Here is a 22,558-nt window from a genome sequence, read left to right on the forward strand (position 1 = left end):
GATGTCGAGAGATGAATCCCCATTCATTCATACAACAAGAAGGATCTTTGTCTCGCGTGTCCCCCCTCTTCAATGCATGCTTCCCAAGTTGAAACGACAGTTTTCCCAGATTTCATTGTTACAAGCCTCAACTCATCTGACTGTTTTTTTTTTTTCTTCTCCTTTTCAGAATATTAAAAGTGCTGAATTTTGCCGTGTCTCCACCACTCATTAGCATGTACTTCACAATTTACTCCCATTCCATTTAAAACTGCATCAAGAACATTCTGAGAATTCTGCACCGGCGTCGCCGCCCCCGCAACTCATTAGCAATTTTTTTTTTTTTAATGCTTGGAACTGTGTGAAATTTTGCTCTGTTGATCCCCAGTCCTCCCCCATCCCATGCATGCTGATGCAGAATCAATGCCTGTTTAAGAGGTCCGCAAAGATCAGATTGCACCAGGATCAGTCCCACTCATTCGCTGTTAAAATGAATGTGGTCCTTGGTTAAATAGGGGAACCGGACCATCTATGCCAAGATGGGATATGCGCCACCCCAACCCCCACCCCCCCCACCCAAACAAAATAAAAATATCAACTCAGGCCCCATTAACCACCTTACGCGTTAAGTGCAAACTTTTCTCCTGTACTTGCAGACCAAACAGTACACAGACGACCTAAAAGAGCATACAGCTGCATAGAGGCCTAAATGCTCCAATACACAACAAAAGGCTTGGCTAGTTATGAAACCAGGACCAACTCAAGATGATATGAAGGTAATCAATCGATACTGTTAGAATGGTTGTGTCATTTTCGAAACTGCAATGGCCTTTGCCAGCACGGGCACAGAGTTAAAGATGGTCCCAGGGAATCCTAATTTAAGAATTGACTTGTGTGAATTTTGCCCTCAACTAAATTGCCTCGGATTTAAAAAATAAATAAATAAATAACCTAAATTGCCTTGATTGCCGGCAATTCCAGAACATATGCACGAGCACCATTCTTCTCCTGTCAATATCACAAAGTCCTAGCCTGCCTTATCCCTGGACACATCTTCACAGTATTGACATCTCTAGTAAGCCAGCATGCGTTTCAGAAACACTCCCACTTTAACCTGAAAGTTACAGCATTCTACCAACATTCGTAGTCATAATGTCAGCAATCTTGATAAAATATCTTTGGAGCACTGGAGAACTACTCTTGAGCATGCATATACCCAACATGCCAAGAGGAACCATACCCTCACCCAATCATCGTAAAAAAGAATTCAAAAACTCGAAGCACAACATTGCAGGACGCTGCTTGATGCTTTATTCGACACCAGTTATACAAATATGAAGCCCTTATATTATCATTAACAGATTACTTCAGAAACCCAAAGTATAATTCAGTTGAGACGGTATGCATATATATACATATAGTGCTATGTCAGAGGATGTCAAAAACAGTGACGCACATTGCCAGACATCAGAATACTGTCAACGGAAAACTAACTGGCTCACCTGATACAGATTATTGTCCGCAAAGGATTGTGTTTCTGGAAACAGTAGCTCCCAGCTATTCACGAGTCAAAGACCAACACCAGGAAAGTATTGATCGATCCATCCTTCAAGTACAAAAACAAGTCGATACAGCCGCAAACACAGCAGCATCCGTAAATCAAAGTAGGTAGCAAATACAACGTAAACTATAGACACCGAACTCCAGAACGTGTTATTATATAATAACTCATTTTATGAACCTAACCCCTTCTGCCCTTTTTCCTCTCCTCAACCCCCGAATGTTAAGAAATAGAGACAGGAGATTGGGCAACCCCATGGTTCTTTGCGGCCACAAAACTGTATATTTGTGAGGCTGTGTTGTCCTAAGATCATTATACAACTACTATCCGGTGACGAAAATATAACTTTTGAGGAGTTATTGCCGAATCATTCTTTTTCCGGAATAGTGGAGTGTAGCTTTCGTTGAATGAAGTTTCTTGATTGATCAATCATTACTCCAACTCAAACATGAGAGAGAGAGAGAGAGAGAGAGATTTGCACATAAGTTTTAAATATATATTTTTTATCATTAACCAACTTGATCAGAACAACTTACTGATTCACGTTGAACTATTGTCATGAGGGCCTGCGGACCTCTAACAAAAAAGCTATCCGAGTTATTTTGTTCAGCATGGGGTTGCATCCCTGAAATCTCCTTTGATCTACCCACATGAGGGAATCCAAAAATATGGTCACCCCAAATGTCATACGTAAATTTTTCCTTCAGTTCTGCCTTTTCCTCAACTGTTTTTTGCTCATTTAGTTTGGATCCAGGAGCCCGGGCATGTGGAGCAATTGTAGATGCTGATGACAAAAAAGAAGGACGACATGACCAGAGTGAGTCAGGCCTGCCAGCTTGAGGGAGGGTTGCAGAGGGCAATAACACAGGCTTGCCAGGCACTTTATGCAACACATCAGGCTTCTCTTGACTAGAAGTACTCCAAGCATAATTGTTTTCACCACAAGGTTTCAAAGAAATCTCAGACTGCAAAACTTTTGCCCTGGGTTTAGGTTCAGGGTAAGCACTCCTCTCATATCGTTGAATGGCTACTGGTGCAAATGGATTTCTAGCCTGAACAGATTGACTCATATCAGGGGACAGAGGCCGAGGCCTTGTGGGAGTTAAGGATGAGACAGGAGACAAGGGAGACGAAGGTGTCGAATTGCCACTTTGACTACTTGAAACTTCAAAAAGCCCAGTTACACCATTGCCAGAACTCTTTTTCTTCCTTCGCCTTCTTCCTTTATCTTTACCAGTTTTAACTGTAAGGTTTCCAGCTTGTGATGCATCCTGAACATCAGAGCTTTGAACTGTCACAGCATTTGTCATTGAAGAGGATGGAGTCATTTCCTTTCCGTTATCCAAGAAACAACTGCTTTTCTTGTCAAACTCCAGAGCAGATTTCACAGGCCTAGCAGCAAAACTTGAAACTTGTTCTTTGGTGACAAAACCATCATTATGCATACCAACAGGCTCCAGAAGTAAGGATTCCCCCTTCCCAACTGATCGCAGCCAACCATTCATTTTGCCAGACAAGGGAAATTTACTGCAGCTTCTATCGCTACGATGGGGGCGGACAGATTTTCCAGCTTGGCTTACAGTAGCAATGAAGCTTTTCCCACTCTTAAACATGTAATCTTGGCCAAAAGTCATCAAATGGGGAGTGAAGCAAAAAAGAACTAGAGACAAGATAAAGGCAGCAAGGATTAAAACAATAGATTTCTTCAGTCGCATCCAGAAAATTGTCTTTTTACAAAAACTAAGCATGTAAACAGGTAGACTTGCTTTCATAGGTATCACAATGATACCTGTTGCCAAAGATAATTCAAGGTCTCTCTGCACTGTAGCTGCAGAAAAATCAGTCTGAAATGTTATTATGAGCTTTATAGACTTTCCAGGTTCAAGAACAAAACCTTTGCAATTCTGTACCACAAACCCATCCAGCCCACATTCAGTTCCAGTAACTTTTATGTTTCTAACCTCCAAGGGCAAGTCCCCCATGTTTTTCGCATATAGCTCTTTTGCCAAAGGCTGAGAGCATGTACGCATGTTGTCATCGATATGATGTAAAAAGTCAGGAGAAGAGATTGTACGAGGAAGAGGCAAGCTTAACTTGAACTCAACAGCCTGTACAGGTTCAGATTCTTCAAGCAACACTGCAGAAAATGACCCCCCAAATCCTCGCAGAGGTAACCACTCCACACCCGAAAGATTGTTCCTTATTAGCAATGAACTCCTCCACCCACATCGATCAGAGGGTTGAAATAGTATTGGACCCAAGGATGCTCTACCATGAGGATGTACAAGAGCCTCAGTCAAAGCTCCCTCTGCCACTGAAAAACCATACTTTAAAGGTGAAGCTGATTTATAACCAGTCGAACTCCCAGATAAGGAGGGCTGAAAATGTCCATCCGCTGCCTTGCACTCAGTGATTATTTTTCCAGAATGCAAAATGAGCTGCATAACAACAGGTTGTTGGCTAGGATTTTTGACATTTACAAATCGAGAAGATTGACTTCCAACCTGAACCAGTGGAAACAATACTTCATCATCATCAAGCACAGACATGCCACTTGCAGTAGCATGAGACTTCCAATTCTTGAGAACCATTTCATCTGCTTCTGCGGTATTCAATGCCTTCAGATAAGTATATAAACAAAAAGTCAATTTTTTAGAACAAAAAGTCAATTGGGTGTGCATGATCATTCAAAAAAAAGAATATATTGTCATTCAACAAGAACAAACAAGAACAATCCACACAGAAGAACTTTGGACAATTAAATCTTGATGGTAACAATCCGTTATCACACACACTAACCAATAATTTGGGGAGTAGTGTTATCAATGATGACTCCTCTGCAAAGGCTTGCTAAACACAAATGCTTAAAGCTTATCTAGGAGTAAGTTGCAATTCTTCCCAGTTGAAATGAACAACTCCATATTTCATCTAAATAAACCAATATACCTTCTAAATGAATGGATAAATGGATGGATCAATGAAATTAAGAAAACAAAAATTAAATGAATCAATTACTGTCCAGTAAACCCAACTCAAAACATGTTGGCCAATGCAGTGGTTTTCACACCAGGATCCTATTATGAACTAGTCCTGATTCATACTCATTTATTCTAAAAACAATTAGAAAGCAAAACATAAGGTATGACAGTCCATCGAAATCTAATCTTTCATCCCAAGTGTAGTTCATCCGTTTCCAGAAGATGGATACTATCTTCAATAATGAGGTAACTTAAAATGCTGACTCAAGAAAGAGACGACATTGATCTAAAGCCATTCTTACAAGAAATCTTCTGCTGGTCCATTTTAATTTGCCAATGAGTTCATATGTACCATAAGTGATGCAGGGAAAAGAATACTTTCTCTTTTCTCATTTTACATTTACAAGTCCCAAGATCAAATATGATAAATTATGACTACATTTGATTTCGTAAATCTTTGATCACATAAGCCAATTATACCAACTCTCAGAGATGTTTCTGCTAATGCAAGAAGCATCATTCTATTTATACAATATTCTGCAATTATTCTTTGTTTCTTCCAGTCACCCCTGCATTAGCACACATCATTAAAGAATAATTCAACCACAGGCAGCCCAAGATTAGATGAATCTGATCGTTTCGCAATACTGCTGAGTACCAACCTTTACCGTTACAATTTGTTAGATTTAACCAGAGGAGGCTGTATTTGAAAATAATGTTTTGGAAAGAATCAAAGTTGTGGTGGACACTACAAGACATTAAAAATAAAACTGAGAGCTAATTGAGACTTTCTCATGTAGAACATCAAAGCTGCTAAAAAAGGAATACAGCTTCAAAACCGTAAATGGAATATTTCAGAAATGCGTATCACAATAGAAAACCTGGCATTTATCAAGTTGAACATTCAATTTACTAGGATTCAAACTAGATGGACCAGAATCTAGATACCTCATTCAGTATTAGTGGCTGCTTGGGACTGCCTGAAGATATGGTTCTTATGCTTTCATACTCCACCTCTTCAGAACCTTGTGGAGATCCAACAGACGAATCTAAAGTATGACTTGAACAAACACTCACTAAATCTCTGCAAGGAACTTTGATCTCAGAATTTCTCGAATCATTTGTCAACACGTGTAGTTCACAATTCACATTTGTGTCAGCAAGCTCAGAAGGTGGACCAAGTATTTCAAAGGAAATGGAAGTACAAAAGACCAACGCAACATGTGTGACAGTGCTAGGGAAAAGAATCAGTCCTTCTGTGTATTTGATGTGGAAATATTTGGTGCCTTCTCCCACTTCGCTAATATTGACAATGCTCAACATAAAAGGAGAATCATTTTTCACAGACAAAATAACAACAGTAGTACCACTGCTATCACAAGGCACCAGGGCCTTGAGAGATACTGAAATGGGACTTCCATGCTCATGGTAAGCTGAAATTTGACCAAATTCTGCTTCAAGAGGAACAATGAGTGTATCAATCTCATCTTTTGATGATCTTAGCAACTGCAGACAAAAGGCACCAAAAATTCTCCCTTCAGCAGGAAATGAAAAATCCAACTCCATGATGGTCTCCATTCTGTGTGGATCAACCACCCAATTCTTATGGGGTCTCATTGAAACTAGTGGCAGACCAACTTCAGCACTTCTCACATCTATCCACTCATGAACGCTCAGCAAACTTAACTCATGCAGATCTTGGATACTATTGATACTACAGACAGCTTTGGTAGAATGGGAAGTATTCCCAGAAGAAACTGATATCCAGGCAGTTAACTCCTCCACATAAAGAGCTTCATTGAAAGGATTAAACAATGACAAATTCTTTCTCCACTTTCCACTGGAGGAAACATCCAGGTCAATCAACGGCTGTACAAGATAGGGGGACTCAAGTGCAAACCCTGTAGCCTGGATGAAGAAACCACCAAAGCTTGTCTGCAACACTAGCTGAGCAGAGGAAAAGCCTAACCATTTGGGCAAAAACACAAAACAAATCAAGGCACCTTCCCCAGGTGCCAACACCATTTCACTAAAATTGCACGGATAAAACTGAGAGTTGGTACTATAAGGTTCATAAATGGTCAAAATATTGTCACTGTGTGCATTTGTGACTGTTAAAAATGCTAAAGAGGGGAAATATAAGTTCCTTTCTCCCCAGTCCAAAAGGGGAGGGCTTATTTCTACGTGGGGTGAAGAACTGTCACTCATCCTTGCATCCTCTTTTGAGTCAAAAAACTGACTTTTATGGTCAAGAAACGATCCTCTACAGGACAAAACATCGTTTCCCTCACTACTATCTAGAGGACGACTGGGCAGTTCCTTACAACCATATTGCTGGTTCAGAGAGCAAGAAATAGTCCTACCACTAGAGAACTTAATAATACCACAACTTGATGACCAACTAATATTAGTCCTCGCATGATTTGGCATTTCATGTAATTTAACATCCGATTGAACCCCAGAAACTTCAGCTGATGTAGATTGAACAACATGCCCTGGGCGTGATAATCCAGGCAATGTTGACCAAAAGCAGAACAAATTTGAATTCCCACATACATAATCAAGACTTGCATGGGGCTCTAGCTTATCTAATGCAAACCCTGAACCAACATCACCAGTAAATACACCTTGATAATCTGACTCACCACCATCTCTGCACAACCTACATGCTTCATTTTCCACTTGATGCTGCACCCCAGACACCGAACATGGTTCACACGTAGCCACAATACCAAGGCAAAATAGAAAAGCCACCATTAATTTAAATACTCCGCCATAGTGCCATATTCTCCTGTTGCATACAAAGATGAGTTAATACCTTCCATTATTTCAAACTCTGGCAACAACCCAGATAATTATCACCAATGAAAAACTAACACCCATCATACAAGCTGAAAATCATGTTGTGGACACGTATGACGCAAATAGCTCTCACAGCTAATGGCCAACTGCCCTCACAAACAAAACACGGGGTAAAGGAAAACACAGAGATGTGGCCAGGGAGATGAAAGCAATTTCGAAATATGATAAATCACAATAAGATTAAACAAGAAAGAAGCAAAGATTTTAAAGAATAATCAAACAAAGAATAGAAAAGGTAACAAAAAAAAATTTGCAGCATCCGCAGAAGATATGAACAAGTGTACATAGGCGCTTTATCAGATAATAATAGACAAGGACAAATACAGATAAAAAACCAAATACAATCTCTTTATGGCAAACATTAATACCACGCATAAAAAAGAAAAATAATTAAAAAGATTGAGAAAAAAATGGTAAGAGCATGGTGAAAGAACATAACTAAAACTTGCTATAAATGTGGAAGCCATCAAGTTAATCACCCACAAACAGACAATTTTTAACTTGAAACAATTAACTCACTCAGCTTCATCAACAAACATTAAAAGTTCCAAACAAGGTTTTACCATAACCAGAACCCCACCGGCCCCGTTTAAAAAGGAAAAAAGGAAAATCACCATCCCCTAAGAAATAAATCCAACAGATTCTTCCTCATGAAACCCACTCCCAAGTCTCAGCCTACAACCAGACACCTTAGAAAATTTTCAGAAAAAAATCCTTCGAACACAGTTAAGCATTTAAAAAGAAGCAGAAGAAGCTTAAGCAAAGAAAACAAAAACCTTCTTGATGATCGGGAGTGAAGTGAAAACTGAAAAAGTAAAACACAGAAGATGATGAGATAACAAAAATGTATGAGAAGGCAAACATATTATCAAAAAGAAAAAGGGAAGAAAAGTAAGGGTGGCGGGAGGGAGAGTGATGGAGCTACCGATGGTAGGCCATGTTGCCCGGTATGGCCAGCTGAAGCGATGGTGGTCGTGGTGGTGGCGGAGTCTTGATCATCTGTAGGGTTTGAAGCTTCATATTCAGACCATTTCTGGGAAAAACAAATATTTTCTTCGTTTTTCCGATGTTTGAAATAGAAAGACTTTCTCGTTTAGTTTAGTTTTAAAGATGAGCCTAAAAATTCACGAAAGAACTTATTAAAAAAAACACACACACACACACACATTACATACACAAGCACAAACCCACTCCGTGATAAACAGCGAATGAATGGCCTCGGAGGACGAAGAAAAAAAAATTGAAAAGGAAAAAGGTCAGAAAACGACCCCCTCACGTCAGTTTACGGAAGTACCCTGCCAAAGAACGACGTAGTTTCGGATGATCGTTCTTTGGGCAACAAGCAATTAAAATGATTCATCGTGATCAGTAAGGCAACGTTTGTGGATAAAACGGTAATCCCCAAGAAAGAGTTGGATAGGTGTTGAAGGGAAGTTGGAAGACTTTTGGCTTTGGGTTGTACTACTTCAGTTCATTATGTACCACTCCTTTGGTTTACCGTTTTTTGGCGAAATAATTTAAGAAGGGGTGGCGAGGTTTAATTTAAATTTTTCGCCAGTGACGAGGACAGTCGGAGACTCTTTAGTACAAAGCATGGGTTAAAATAAACTAAACGTTTGTCAGAAAAACGGAGCTGGTATAAAAGCTGGGGTAGGAAGTGTAATGTCTGTTTTGTCCTTGGATGGACGGAGAATAATTGACAGCTGTGTACGGAGGTTCGAAATGGGGGGGCATCGATGGGCGCGTAGTGGTTCGAGCCCTGCACCGGATCGCACCGTCTAGGCTCGAGGCTCGAGGGACCTAGGCGCCCCAGCACCCTTGTCCTCTTTTTCTTTTGAGGGGTAAAAGGGGCATCTAAATTTCTTTTGGTGATAAATTTTGTTTGTTTGTTGATGCCCGGAAAAAGAAAAAAAAACAGCGTGAGAGAAATCTGCACGAACAATTTATTTATTTATTAATCATAAATGCGTGGCCAATGAACTGGCGTCTGTATTTTCTGTTTTGGCTTTCCATTTCCACTTTAGATAATAGATTCCGACGGCGTCCGTATGGCCACATAAACTCGACTCGATGTTTATGATGAATTTTGATTCCACACGTTTACAGCATCGCAAAGCTCGTGCTTTGTTTCTTTTTTCTTTTTTTTTTTTTGCCTTTTCCAATTTGACAACAAATATAATTTAAAAATTAAATATTGTGTTATTGGATTTATTTAGATTAATGAATTAGTTCTTTTCTTTCCCCCTTTTTGGGCCAAATGTTTTGATAAAATACCAAAAAGTTATTGAAACTCGTAGCGAGGGTAAATGGCGATATCCACCCATCCACTACAAAAAATGCTTTGTGGTTTTCTCCACAAACTATCAATTTTTGCTGTTAAGTATCGTACATTATCAATATATAGCACATTGTTTAAATAATTTAAAATGAATGGATAATGACATAAATATTTGAATGAAAAAGTTTTAGCACCCCAAAACATTTAGAAAAAACTCAACGGCATTACAATTATATCAACACTTTGCCACAAATTAATGTATGAGATGTGAAATTGCTAACATATGTTGATAGTTTTGGGGCAATTTGTAGATTGCAATAGTTCAGACGTGCATACTCACATATCAACCCAGAATTACATGAATATTTTTGTCCACCATTGTTGTAAAAAGGCAAATTTATCAAACGTCCTCAACGGTAATTGATTCACAAGGTGTGGTTTATCGTGTAAGAAAAAAATCTCTGGAGGATATAAAGGTTAATTAATTTGAGTTACATCCCATTATATATTTTTATAGTTTTGGTATCTAAGATTTGACACGTGAGAGCGATTTTAGTCCATAAATTCTCGACAAAAGCAAATCTAATCTCCATCTTTCAACTTTTGAGTATATGTAATGGAAAACCCTTGTTGGTTTTTTTCCAAATTGCTATCATAAAGAATCGCGTGATAATCACATATCCAACAACTATTGTATTAAGAATGTCAAAAAAATATAAAATATTATTCAGACACTAAATAGTAAGTTTAATGACTAAATTTTACGTTTTTTGACATTTTATTATATAATAACGGTCGGATATGTGATTATTACGTGCCTCTTTTTTATAGTAATTTGGGAAAAAAATCCATTAGATGTGCTCAAAAGTTGAAAGATTGGTGTCTTAAAATTTGCTTTTATCCAAAATTTGAAGACTAAAAGCGCTTATATGTCAAACTTTGAGTGCCAAAATTTTACATTTTTCTCTAAAACTTTAGTAGAGATCAAAGTAGGATGGGAGATTTTAAACCCGCATGAGTTTAGCCGCTTCAAATTCCAAACCCCATAATGCCTTTTTTTTTTTAAAGAAAAAAAAAATCTTTCCTAAGGCTGATGCAGGACTAGAAAATGGCCGGTATCTATCATCATCATCTTGGACAATCCTAAAAAGCCAAACAGAGCCGACATGTCGTGTTTGAAATTGTCCAAAACAAAGAGTGATGTAACGCTAAAAATAATTAATAATTGTTATGGAAAACGAGCCGCTTCTGGTGTTGCGACTTTGAGCCCACACAAGACGTTTGATATGGGACGAGGGGCCTGGACGGTTGCCAGAAACAACCGTCCCAGGCAGTTCACGGCTTGGATGAAGCCTCAAAAATTTGTGCGGCTCAGATCACGTCTTGTAACTCGATTTTCACGTCGTGTGAAACCCATAAAAATGTTATTTTATTTTACTCGCTGTTGTTCAATTGTTACACCTTGTACAGATGATGTTACACCATGTACAAATGGTGTTACACCTTCCGGAGCGGTTGTCAGAACAACCGCTCCAGCCCCGCGTCCTTTGATATGAGACCTGACTGAAAGTACAGCGAGAATATGTTATCATCAATGACAAAATAGCAGCATATATATATACAGCACTGGAGACTTTCGGGAAAGTTATATATTATTTGTTGTTCCAAAAATGAAAATGCTCACGAAGTCAACCTCCTTTAGACCCCAGCTTGCTGGCGTAATTGCCTGAACTTGAAAATTCTCCTCATTTTCAGTCTTGGAAAAAGAGTGAAATCTAGCGGAAAGAATCAGGTGTCATGGTAAAAGGAGGTTGTCTTCAACGAAACTCCTCGATGTGGAAAAGATTCCTCCGTCCGTGCGGCGAGTTGCCAATTAAAAACCATTTCTGCAAGGATTTTTCTCAACAGATGTTTTAATGGGTATTAAACATTATTATAGTATAATTTTGAATTTAAATATTGTGTTAATTTAATTTCACTTATTCAAAAATTTAAGATCCCAGTTCCCTTTCAGCAGTGCCCCTCGGCAGTTGTCAGATATTTCACAACCATCCCCAAAAAAAAAAAAAAAAATGTCGTGTTTAATGGAAAATGTACTGCAAATTACGCAACCAACTCTACTATATAGTACATACACTGCTTAAATGGGTGCAGTACAACAGAATGGACCGCAACGGTTACGTGTCCGCTGCCACTGCAGCGGTCCGCCGGTCAAGTCTTATAGTCCGCCGAACCGAATGGTACGTTCGGTAATGCCAATTCAACAAATGGTCAAGTGCCGTGAGTCTCCTTTCACAAATTGCATCTGTTACAAGTTGTACCCCTCCTTCCCACTTTAATATCTTTTATTTTCTTTTTTTTAATCATGTCAAATTGTAGTCTAACTTTTTTAATTAAAAAATATAACTAACTTTCAGCTTCTTTAAAATATATTTATTTAATATACATTTTATTATTGTCAATGAATATAACCTAGTTTATTCAATAATTACTTTGATTCGTGTCTCGAATGGTGCAACATTTCATAAGTATTGTCATTGTAATTAATATAAAGATATAACATAAAAGCGTTAGATTATATTTACTTTTTCAATCAAATTAACCAATTTTCCTTAAATCGTGTGAAAAAACCAAGACTATCAAAGTACTTTCAATTTAAAATGTAGTTCATGTAATAAAATTAATTAAAAAGGTTCAGCCATCTTGCATCAACACGAGTTGAGTTATAACCTGTTTAATGACATAAAAAAGTGTTGAAAATAAACTTTTTTCAAACATTCATATGTTATGGGTGTTTGATAAATAAAAATCTATTTGCTGAACTTGCATGTATTTTTTTTTCAACACAATAATCGAATGCTTAATTCTGATAGGAATCAACAGATTTACTTCAACTACCTTATTTTATCTATCAAATCTATCATTGCTTGTTAATTACGTTCAAATTTCTTATCTAATTAAACAACGTGCTATTTTTTTTTATTTAAAATCCTTATCAAATTAAATAACCTAATATTTTCTGTGATTGGAATCGAATCCATCCAAATTTCTTTTTTTTTATCCAAAAGAAAGAAGAAGCAGCCACCACCCGGAAATATAATCAGGAGGGCCAGCCGGTGACGGCAACGACAGAAAACAAAATAGCAGGCAGTACTACCAGCTAGTTGTAAACAAGTACGGTAAATATAATATGAAAACAATGGCGGCCGGTCAGTCAGCGTCCCAGGCTGCGTGGACCATACCGCCACCCCCCAGTTGGTTGCGACGTCACAGCACCGTTATGTCCGTTTCTTTCTTTCTAACTTTCTTCGGACGACGGCCGGGAAAGCTTTGTTGTTTTCTGGTCCATACACAGCTCTGATTTAGATGACGGAAAGCTTTGTTGTTTTGCACGTGGTAATGCTCCATTTTCATTATTATTGTTCAAATTGTGCCTCCTAGCATTTGAGCAAAAGATTAACTCAACCACTTCTCATCACCTAATTAGAGCGAGGAGGAGGTCAATTTTATAGCTTCCTACATTAATTAATGATAATAGGGGGCCAGAAAAGATTGACCTCCTCTCTCCTATATTTTAATGTAATTAAGTACTGTGCAAAACATTCCCCCCCATGGACGGCGGTTTGTGGTTGATCATGGACGGCGCAGCAAGTGGGTACGGGTGGCTCCCACGGCAACGAATAGGGACAAACATATATTTGTGTCGAGCGGAAAAGAAAGATCCAGATACCTGCCCACCACCAAGAATCAAAGTGGATCCAGTCCTCTCTTTTGCCACCAACAAACCCATTCCTCCATTTTGGCTCACAGTTTCTGAGCGCCGTGCAATTCCAATTGGATTTAAGCTCTGACAGAAAGAAGAACAATTAAACAACAAAAAGCTTTCGGTGGCTGGGGATTAATTAGAGGGAAGAACTGTTATTAGTAACAAGTAAAAAACATCTCTATCATCTCATGGTCTTTTTAATGGAGTACGTATTAAGTATTAACTGCCGCTGCAGTTAGTTGACTTTCCTTCTTAATTTCGGGATAACTGATGCCAATTCTATAATTAGTACTTACACAATAGTATTAATGAGGAGCATTTGCGCCCAGGTTGCTTTCACTTGCTTCTTCTAATAAATAAGTGAACCCTCCAAGACTAGGTCACACACGCGTCTGCTTAATGACCAATAAGTATTCAGAATGTTATATTTTGGAATGTTTTGAAATATTTGTCACGTCGAGAATGTCAAAACACTTTTCAGTCTCTTCTTCTAATATAATCCTTCACTTTTAAGCGTACGTGCGTTACCGTTCAAATTCAAATTCGCAATTTATGGCGTGAGAGTAAGACTGAAAAGAGAAGCACAAATATCACAATCGAACTATATTTTTATTCTTAAAACATGACAAAATAATTGAGACGGAGGAAGAAGTGACGTGTAAGCCCACCGGTTACATAGATGGGCCGAAGAAGAGATTCTTCAACCAAAAAAAAAAAGTAACACGCTAGAGTAGTTATCACAGAAAAGAAAAGGCGCATCTTTCTTTCTCAATCGACCGGACATGCAGCAGTGTATTTTGGTTTCAGATTCTCAAGGATTCTTGTCTGATCGGTGTCCTTAGGACTATTGGACGAGAATCAACATCATTCAAGCAGAATGATGCATTATTGGTTCATTAACTGTTTGTTACAACTTTTTAAATTGAATTACAAACCAAATGGGGATTGAAAGTTGGATAAAAAGAAAGTTGCATCTAATTCCTTCAAAACAAAAACAAAAAAAAGCAAAAATGACAGATCTCGGAGGGAAATGGCAGTATCAAATAAGTAACTCTCTGATTAATACTAATAATACACGCATCACTTTCACAAATAAAATGAACAGCGACGGAAGAGGGTGGCCTAGCGGCTCCGTATCTTATTTGGACAGACTAATTAAAATTGCCCTGCCGCCACTTTTGTGTTGCTGGGAAGGTTGAAGCGACAGCTGGCCAAAACAAAACACCGCAAAGAAGGAAACGCCGGAAGTTGAGAAGTAGTAGCTGGCAAAATCAGGACCATGCCCAGAAATACCAAAGCATTATATATTGAAATTCCAGATGGTGATCAGCGCTATTCATCGAAAAACTTTTTCAAATGGAGAGAAACAAATTACTGAGAGATTTGTAGTCCACTGAAATTTGAAAAAAAAAAAAAATAAAATTGTAGTCTAGTAAAATTTACAGCTAGTCAGTTGTCCGGTTTTTTAAACTGAATTTTTTTTTTTTTTTGGATATTTTACGTAATGCAATCCAGCAGCTGGTCAACGATTAATACACGTTATGGCAGTGTACTTGATGTAGACGCCAAGTTAAAATACTCCAAAAAAAAAAAAAAATAGTAGGTAAAAGAGTTCATTGAAACGGAAAAGAAAGTAACAGGCGTCAGGTTTGATCATGGGTGGCTTCTGCTAGCATATACCAACAGAAATGGATCATGCTCACTCTGTTGGGCTCTAGCATGCTCATAAGTCTTAGATGGGCCACTTTTATCCAGATTCTGTTACAATGGATTTTGGTCCTGTGGCCCAGAATGACAAAACACTACTAGCCCATTGAAACGGATCAGTGTTTTTTGCGATATTATTGGAATATATTTTAAGGTATTTTTAAAATTTAAAAATTTTTATGGTATTTTTTAAAATTACCACCGCTACTACCCTGTCCCTTCTCCTCCCTCCCCTTCCCCTCTCCAATATAGCCGAGACCAAATCGAGATCTCTGGTCACGACATAACTGCTAGATTGCAACCTTTGGTTGAGGCCAAATTTGTTGGGGGAAGGGGAGGGGTGGGGTATGGCGAGAAAGAGGAGAGGAAGGGGAAGAGAGGAGGAGGAGGAGGAGGAAGAGGGAGGGAGAGGAAAGAAAAGGAAAGATGAGGAGGAAGGAGGAGAAAAAAGGGGATGGTGGCGATAGTGGGTAGGAGGTAGAGCTGTTAAACGAGCCGAGTCGAGCTCGAGCATATGACAATCGAGCTCGACTCGAACCTCTAATCGAGCTAACTCGAACTCGCCCGATTACTAATTCGAGCTTCACAAGACGCTCGAGCTCGACTCGATATGCTGGTAGAGAGCTCGAGCTTAAGCTCGAACTCGAGACGAACTCGAGCCGAGCTTTGCGAGCTCGAAACTCGAGCTCGAGCTCGTTTACGGGTGAGAGCATATCAGTTCCTGGCAAACTCATATTTAGCTGGACAAAAGAAGAGCACATTCCCTAATATATCATCTTCAATTCCACAAGCTCGAATTGAAGCCAAATATTGCAAGCCAAGTCGAATATAAAAACTCGGATTACAATATCCAAACCAAATCAGATTACAACATGTCCAAAACATATCAAATAACATATCCAAACCAAATATCAGATTACAACATGAAAAGTTTACATAAACAGCCCCTAAACATATCAGATAACATGTCCAAACCAAATATCAGATTACAACATCAAAAGTTTACATAAACAGCCACCAAACATATCAGAAGCCACCAAGCAACATCAACAGCCACCAAATCAGCTCGTGAATGATTCAGGAAGTTCAACTTCCTCAAATGTGATTGATTCGGCCGCATCAAGTGATTCCTACAAAACAAAAAATATATGAAAGTCCACATGTCTTCATTCAATTAGAGTTAACGGGCGGCTCTAGTATATACATATCAACGTAAATAATACTATTGAAGGAAAAACTTTTTAAAAAAAAGAGTAAATAGTATGGTTGGGGTTCAAATGGGTCCCACGAGACACCTTGGGTGACAACAGGGAATCTGGCTCGATACAAAATAAATAAATGAATAAGTATAGAGTGGATATGAGAATTAGTATCAAGGATTGCCCTTTTCTTCATCATGCCAGGACACATCAACCATTTGAAGATCCGGAAGGAAAATTGTATGGGAAAGTGAAATGGAGGAAAGTGAGGTAAAGAAAAATATTGAGAGAAAATATATAATAGGAAGTTAATGACAGTTAGCAGTGATTATTGAAATTTCTATGAGTAATCAATTATTTTTTTTTTCAAAATACTACAAATTTTGCAAGACACAAAATACAAGAAGGTGCAGGAAAAATTTTCAACATTCCTACAAACCAAACTTGCACGAAAGAAAGGAAACAAAAAAAAAGGAGCTAACTTTCCTAAACTTTTCCACATTTTTTCCCTGCAAGCAAACGCTAGGAGTATAAATGATATGATATGTTACTGGTAACATTGCATCTAAAATTGGCTGTGATTGGGTTAGAAGCAAAATGGGGCTGTGAATATAAAGCAAAATCGAAAATATTCATATCAAAATCCCGTATTCCAATTCAATGGCAACAAACAAATGATGAGTATCATAAGTAAGTAGTAGTAGTAGACAATTTCCTTAATAACAGAAAGCAGATAAAATTAACTTTTGGAAAGAAAACATCAACCCAAATGTCTGATCAAGCATACTCTAATCTGTTCGATATATGTGTGCTTGTTAAATTGATTGAAATTTAAATTCTTCAACCAAAAAACAAAGAAAGAAAAGGAAAAAAAAAGAAAAAAAGAATCGGGGTCACTACTTACCAGAATGCAGTGAATCGGGGTATGGTAGAGGCCCCTGGCTCTACCGAGGTGGCTCCGTATGGCTGCTCCGTATGGTGAGTCAGTGACGGTGGCAAGAATCAGGCGAGCTACTGGCCAAGGAAGGAATTTAGTCGCTTGATTCAGTCGGCTGCTTTTGTCAGGAAGGTGCAGCTGCGGCTGCAGGTGTGGAACGGGAAAAGAGTTGACAGAAAGGGGAAAAGAAAAAATTAGGAGAATGGAGGCAGGCGGTGAGAATGAAGGCTGCGGGGTGGGGTGAGAATGGAGGCTGCGGTAAGAATGGAGGATGGCGCCTGGCGGTGAGAATGGAGGCTGCGGGGATTGAGGTGTGGCTGCGGGGTGACGGCTGTGGGCTGTGGCTGTGGGACGGGAAAATGAAATACCAAAAGAGGAAAGGAGGAATTAGGGCTACAGCAAACGGGAGATGACTTAGAGAGTTTACACGCTGAAATGATGAAAATGCCCCTAACGTTCGAGCCTACCGAGCTTACACGAGCCGAGCTTGCTCGGCTCGTTTATTAAACGAGTACTTATTAGAGCTCGAGCTCGGCTCGTTTCTCTCTGTTAACGAGCCGAGCCGAGCCCTTATCGAGCCGGGTCGAGCTCGGCTCGCGAGCTGCCCGATTCGATTAACAGCTCTAGTAGGAGGGGTGGTGGTAGGTGATGGTGATAGATAAAAGAAGAAAATAAAGTAAATTCTATTTTTTTTTTTTTGTATATTTGGAGTTGTTTTTGATATATTGTACGGACATGGTGCTTTTGAAGTTATTTTTGTTTGTGTATTATTGTAGTATTCTATATAAAAAACTTGTTTTTCAAAAAATGAGGAATCCAAACGGAGCCGTTGTCATACTAAACCTAGAGAAATTCACAAACTAAAGCTATTTTGTTTTTCGCAGAAACGAAATATCAATGATTAATTAGGTCATTTGTAATAAATCACTAAGGAAAATGGAGTAAAAGAAAATATGGAGGTTGAATTTTTGGCCCTTATGCTTACAATTAGAAGCATAACTGTTTTCACCCTCAATTTTGTCCTTTCATATATGGTACTCAAGCATAAGACGCTTTTACTCTGGACCGAACAAAACTGGAAATTTAAGACTAAACATCACGTGAAACCTTTTTGGAAGGTTTCTTGAATTTTTCACGCAGATAATAAAGTATATAGTGATCCACCGCTGGAGGGCTTTCGCCTAAACAACAGGCTGTTTTCTTTTTGAAAGGACACAAATAAATTGTTTACCTGAGAAATTCTGTAAAATCATTTAGGCTGATCGGCCAACTGCGACGGGAAAGCCACAAGACTTCCTTAGCGTCTAAACTCCTGGCGCATGCTTCAACTTGCAAATTTTATAAGTGAACCACAGGTCTCTGTCTCCAATTGGGACAAAAAGTAACCAGCAAAAGTAGTAGCAAATTTTTTTTTTTGAAGGAAAAGTAAAAGCATTTGGAGAAAGCTACAAATTCACTTTAAGAGGGCCTACATGCAAAAAATTAAATTAGCAGGTCACTGTTTAGAAAAGCAACAGAGAATCAAAGTGGGGTTGAAATCCGATCTCCCATTGCTCAAAAACTAACTTAACTACCACAAATCTGTAAATTATGAGTCATGCGAATCCAAATGACTTTTCTGCACTTTCTGATCTTGCAATAGCCTAGTTTTGACCAAGCATCACAACTATAAGATTCCACCTTTATGCTTAGGAAATTGTTTTCATGGTAGCGGCTTTGCTCTTGTCGTCTCCTTTTGACCTCCTTTCCTTGATTAATTATCCTCCATTTACTGTCAAGATTTGGACCACTTTACTGCGGTATCATAGTTTTATGCTGCTGGAATTTGGAATCATTGATGGGGAGAGAATCAATAACTGGTTTGACAACTTATAGTGCTTTAAAGTTTGAAGTGAAGTTATGGTCCACATTCGTGTGTAAATAAGACATTGATGATTAAACAAACATACAGTTTTTAATTTCTTTTCTTAGGATACATGTGTTCTAGAGTAGATGATACTTGCCAGTTTACAACTATTCCTGCAACTTTTAATTTTTTGAGTTGGGCTCCAAAGGCTGCCCTGGCTACGTACACCTTGTATGCCTTGTGTTCTGCCGGCCCCTTCGCATGGCATGGCAGCCGCAGCAGCATGTCCTACTCTTGTTCAAGTACTAAACCAAATGAGTGTCTAACCATGCATTTTTATAGAAAACAATAGTTGGATCATATGGATATATACAAAAATATAGGGCGTTTAAGTGAATATTTATTGAAAATCATATGTTGGTTAAGCGAATATTGTATTTTCACCACACACATTTTTGGAGTAAGTCTGGATTAATTGTCATAACTAGAGATACTTTCTGTCTATTTTCCATTTTATGTAGAATTATAGGAAGTGATGTGGATATTTTAAAACCATTTGGTGGTAATATGCAAATATTACAAGAGGATTGTGAGCAATTTACCCAAAAACAAATTATCAAATATCAAAATACATTTTTTTGCAAATAGTTATTGTTTTTTTCCTCGTAAATGTAAAGTAGACAAATAGTTGCTTCGATATCATAGTTTTTTTTTTTTTAAAAAAAAAATTTTCAAAGTTTCACAAGGTTTGCCTATAGTTAGCAGTTAGCAGAGTCGCAAATCTATTGGCTATTATCCTCGATTTATAGGGAAAACTTATGGAGTGCATCCATGCAGTTTTCCGCTGCAACCATAGTTTGTTTCTAAGAACAATTTTAATAGTGCTAGCTGCTATGATTTATAACCATCTAAGCTTTATATTTTTCGCTAAAAGTTTCAGAGATCTTTGCTTTACATTTGGCGTGGTGTAACCGCATTGCAATGAATCGTTTTTCAGACTGATCAGAAGGAAGTTACGGATTTAGAAAGAAAAATTATTATATGCAATGAAGTCATGACCACTGATGGCCGTAAAGATTGGGAGAGAAAAAACAACCAATTGGAACATGAAATTGTGCTGTACATCATAAGCAATGAATACATTACATGTACAATGAAGAAATACAGCTTGCTTACGTACAGCCACTTTCAATCCTCTGCCTTAGTTCAAATCATAGTCTGGAACTCGGAAGAGACAGTCACCAAAGAAAAATAGTCCTAACCATGAACCGAATGACCTACACCTGGGCTGTGCCCTGGGGCGGTCGGTCGGAAATCTTCTGCATGCTCCGCCTTACTCACATTGGTCTCCGCGTAAGAAGAAGAATAAGCACCATTTGCACTGACCGAAACTCCTTTTGCATTTGTGTCGAAGTTCTTGTTTCCTTTGTCCTTGGAACAATGTTTCTTGCAATGATGCTTAGTCGTCAAATGTCTTCCATCCACACGTACCATTTCACTGCTTAAGATCATCATGACAATAACAAAAGCACAGAAAACAAAAAACTTAATATTCTTCATTGCCTTAAAGAAGTGTGACTAGTTAATCGCAATTAATCAAGTGTACGTGCTGTAATGTTGTTCTGAGACCAAGGAAAAAGACAAAACTAGGATGAGAAGCAAGAGAAGAGGAAGACAGAGTAGAATTGAGCGCTAAGTGTTTTGGAGAGGGATGGCTGAAACACTATCACAGTGGAAGCCATATAAATATAAGGTGATTGATGCTGAGGTTAAATTTGAATATTAGAAGGAGGAGAGAACCATCAACCATTTAGGACCATTTAGGTCACGACAATCCTCAATAGTGGGAAGATTCTGTCGAGTTGAGATATCCTAGTAGAAAAAAAAATTAAAAAACTATAAAGTAGAATTGGACGGCCTGTTTTAGGTGGTCAAGTCGGACCTCTCGTGGGGAAAAGCTCACATGCATTAGCTTATTATCACTGTCAACTTGTCGATATTCTGCTGCATGCGTCTTTGGCCCTCCTGCAAGCAACGACTGTCTTCTTTCGGATGGATGGAGTTTAACGCATGTCCTCCTGTACAGATTGTTCGGTTCCTATTATATTATGCCACAACACTTCTAATGACCATCTGCAAAAGTCTAAGCGCACATTCCAGTGTAATGCTTCTACTGGAATCAATCTACTTGCCAGTGAAAGTCATGTAGTATCAACAAGGTAAGAGCCTCAATGTTGTAGGGTGGAAGGTCAAGGATTCAAATCTTATCTTCCATCAATGTGACTCAATATGAGGTTGTTTTAAATCCATATGATTGTATTGTGTAGTGTACCCATTTGGTCTGATGGTGGTTCAGTCCCTATCAGATTCCCCCAACTCAGTTGGGCCACCCTGTTGAGTAGGTTCCCTCTCCCTTTAGGAGTAGGAGTAGGTTAGGCTAGACTAGATGTGCCGTTACGTTAAAAAAAAAAAAAAAAAAAAACAAGGTAAGAGCCAACATAATGGAGAATAATACTAAATAAGGCTAGATTTAATTAGCACGTAGGATTCGTTAATTATTACTCTTGACAAGTCTAAGTAGATCTCAAATCCATTCATATATGCTTTGTGGTTCAAAATTCCCATAACAAATAAGTGAATAAAGGCATCTATTTACACACCAACCCTTGAATTTTCCAGCAAAAAAAAATTGATGAGAACGAAAAAAAAAAAGAAGAAGAAGAAGTCCTTTGTTACATTTTGCATTCCACATGCCCATGAATTTGGTTTATTCTAAGGGTTTTGGCTAACGAGGACGCTCATTAAGAGGATCTAAATTTTTTTGGCAAAAGTAAAATTAATTTGGAAAGTGTCTAAATGCAAAGGTATATTAAATATGAGTGCGTACATTCACATGTGGTGTGATTTGGATATACTAACGAGCCATTCGCAAAATCCTTATTTTGAACTCTAAAGTTTCAATACAATTAAGTCGGCTAAGTTACACTAACCAATGGCAAAAAGTTACACTAATTAATTTCAAAACCAATGGCAATGAAGACCTAACAGCCTGTCCAATTGTATTATGGCACCATCACTGCGCGGCAATCATCTAAAGAATATGTTAGATATTAATCCGAGATGACCCCATCCCTGAGATATATGGCGTACATAGGCGTCTGGTTTCTAATATTTATCCCTCAGAAGCTTCAAGCGTTCAAAAGAAAAAAGTGCCACACCAGTTGGAATGAGATCTTTCTTGAGGTGATTGGATCTAAATTGATATCTAGTTTACTCATGATTCTTATTTTAAGACCTTATCTTGCCTTTCAAGCGCTGAAGGGCTCCCTAGGCTGTGGGGTTCACTTTAAAATCTAAATACAATACACAAACATTTTTAATCCGTTAGCAGCTAAACAAACCTATGAATTCAAGAAAAATTCAAGGATTCCCGCTGCCACTAGTC

The 22,558-nt window shown here is 38.4% G+C and overlaps 1 protein-coding gene and 1 long non-coding RNA gene across 6 annotated transcripts; both read right to left on the reverse strand.

Annotated features, from left to right (window-relative positions):
* Window positions 1-604: 604 nt before the first annotated feature.
* On the reverse strand, window positions 605-8,884 carry LOC113701781 (uncharacterized). Of its 5 annotated transcripts, none has more exons than XR_011817668.1 (5): window positions 8,306-8,883; window positions 5,467-7,309; window positions 2,077-4,158; window positions 1,482-1,585; window positions 605-1,110 (listed from the first exon to the last, which is right to left on the reverse strand). XR_011817668.1 is itself a non-coding variant. In XM_072057221.1 (5 exons), the coding sequence occupies exons 1-5, from the start codon at window positions 8,398-8,400 to the stop codon at window positions 1,541-1,543; spliced, it is 3,999 nt and encodes a 1,332-aa protein (XP_071913322.1). In that variant the 5' UTR covers window positions 8,401-8,884; the 3' UTR covers window positions 1,304-1,540. The 5 variants fall into 5 exon arrangements, 4 of the variants coding, with proteins under 4 accessions (XP_071913322.1, XP_071913323.1, XP_071913320.1 ...); XM_072057221.1 differs by lacking the exon at window positions 605-1,110 and having other exon boundaries at window positions 1,304-1,585; window positions 2,077-3,978; window positions 4,045-4,158; window positions 8,306-8,884; XM_072057222.1 differs by lacking the exon at window positions 605-1,110 and adding an exon at window positions 8,157-8,185 and having other exon boundaries at window positions 1,304-1,585; window positions 8,306-8,884.
* A 7,120-nt stretch (window positions 8,885-16,004) lies between these two features.
* On the reverse strand, window positions 16,005-17,656 carry LOC113698090 (uncharacterized). The gene is made up of 2 exons (XR_003450090.2): window positions 17,235-17,656; window positions 16,005-16,261 (listed from the first exon to the last, which is right to left on the reverse strand). It is a non-coding gene; the product is annotated as an uncharacterized lncRNA (long non-coding RNA).
* Between the last annotated feature and the right edge of the window lie 4,902 nt (window positions 17,657-22,558).

Source organism: Coffea arabica, chromosome 7c, assembly GCF_036785885.1.
Source record: "Coffea arabica cultivar ET-39 chromosome 7c, Coffea Arabica ET-39 HiFi, whole genome shotgun sequence".
Classification (NCBI taxonomy): domain Eukaryota; kingdom Viridiplantae; phylum Streptophyta; class Magnoliopsida; order Gentianales; family Rubiaceae; genus Coffea; species Coffea arabica.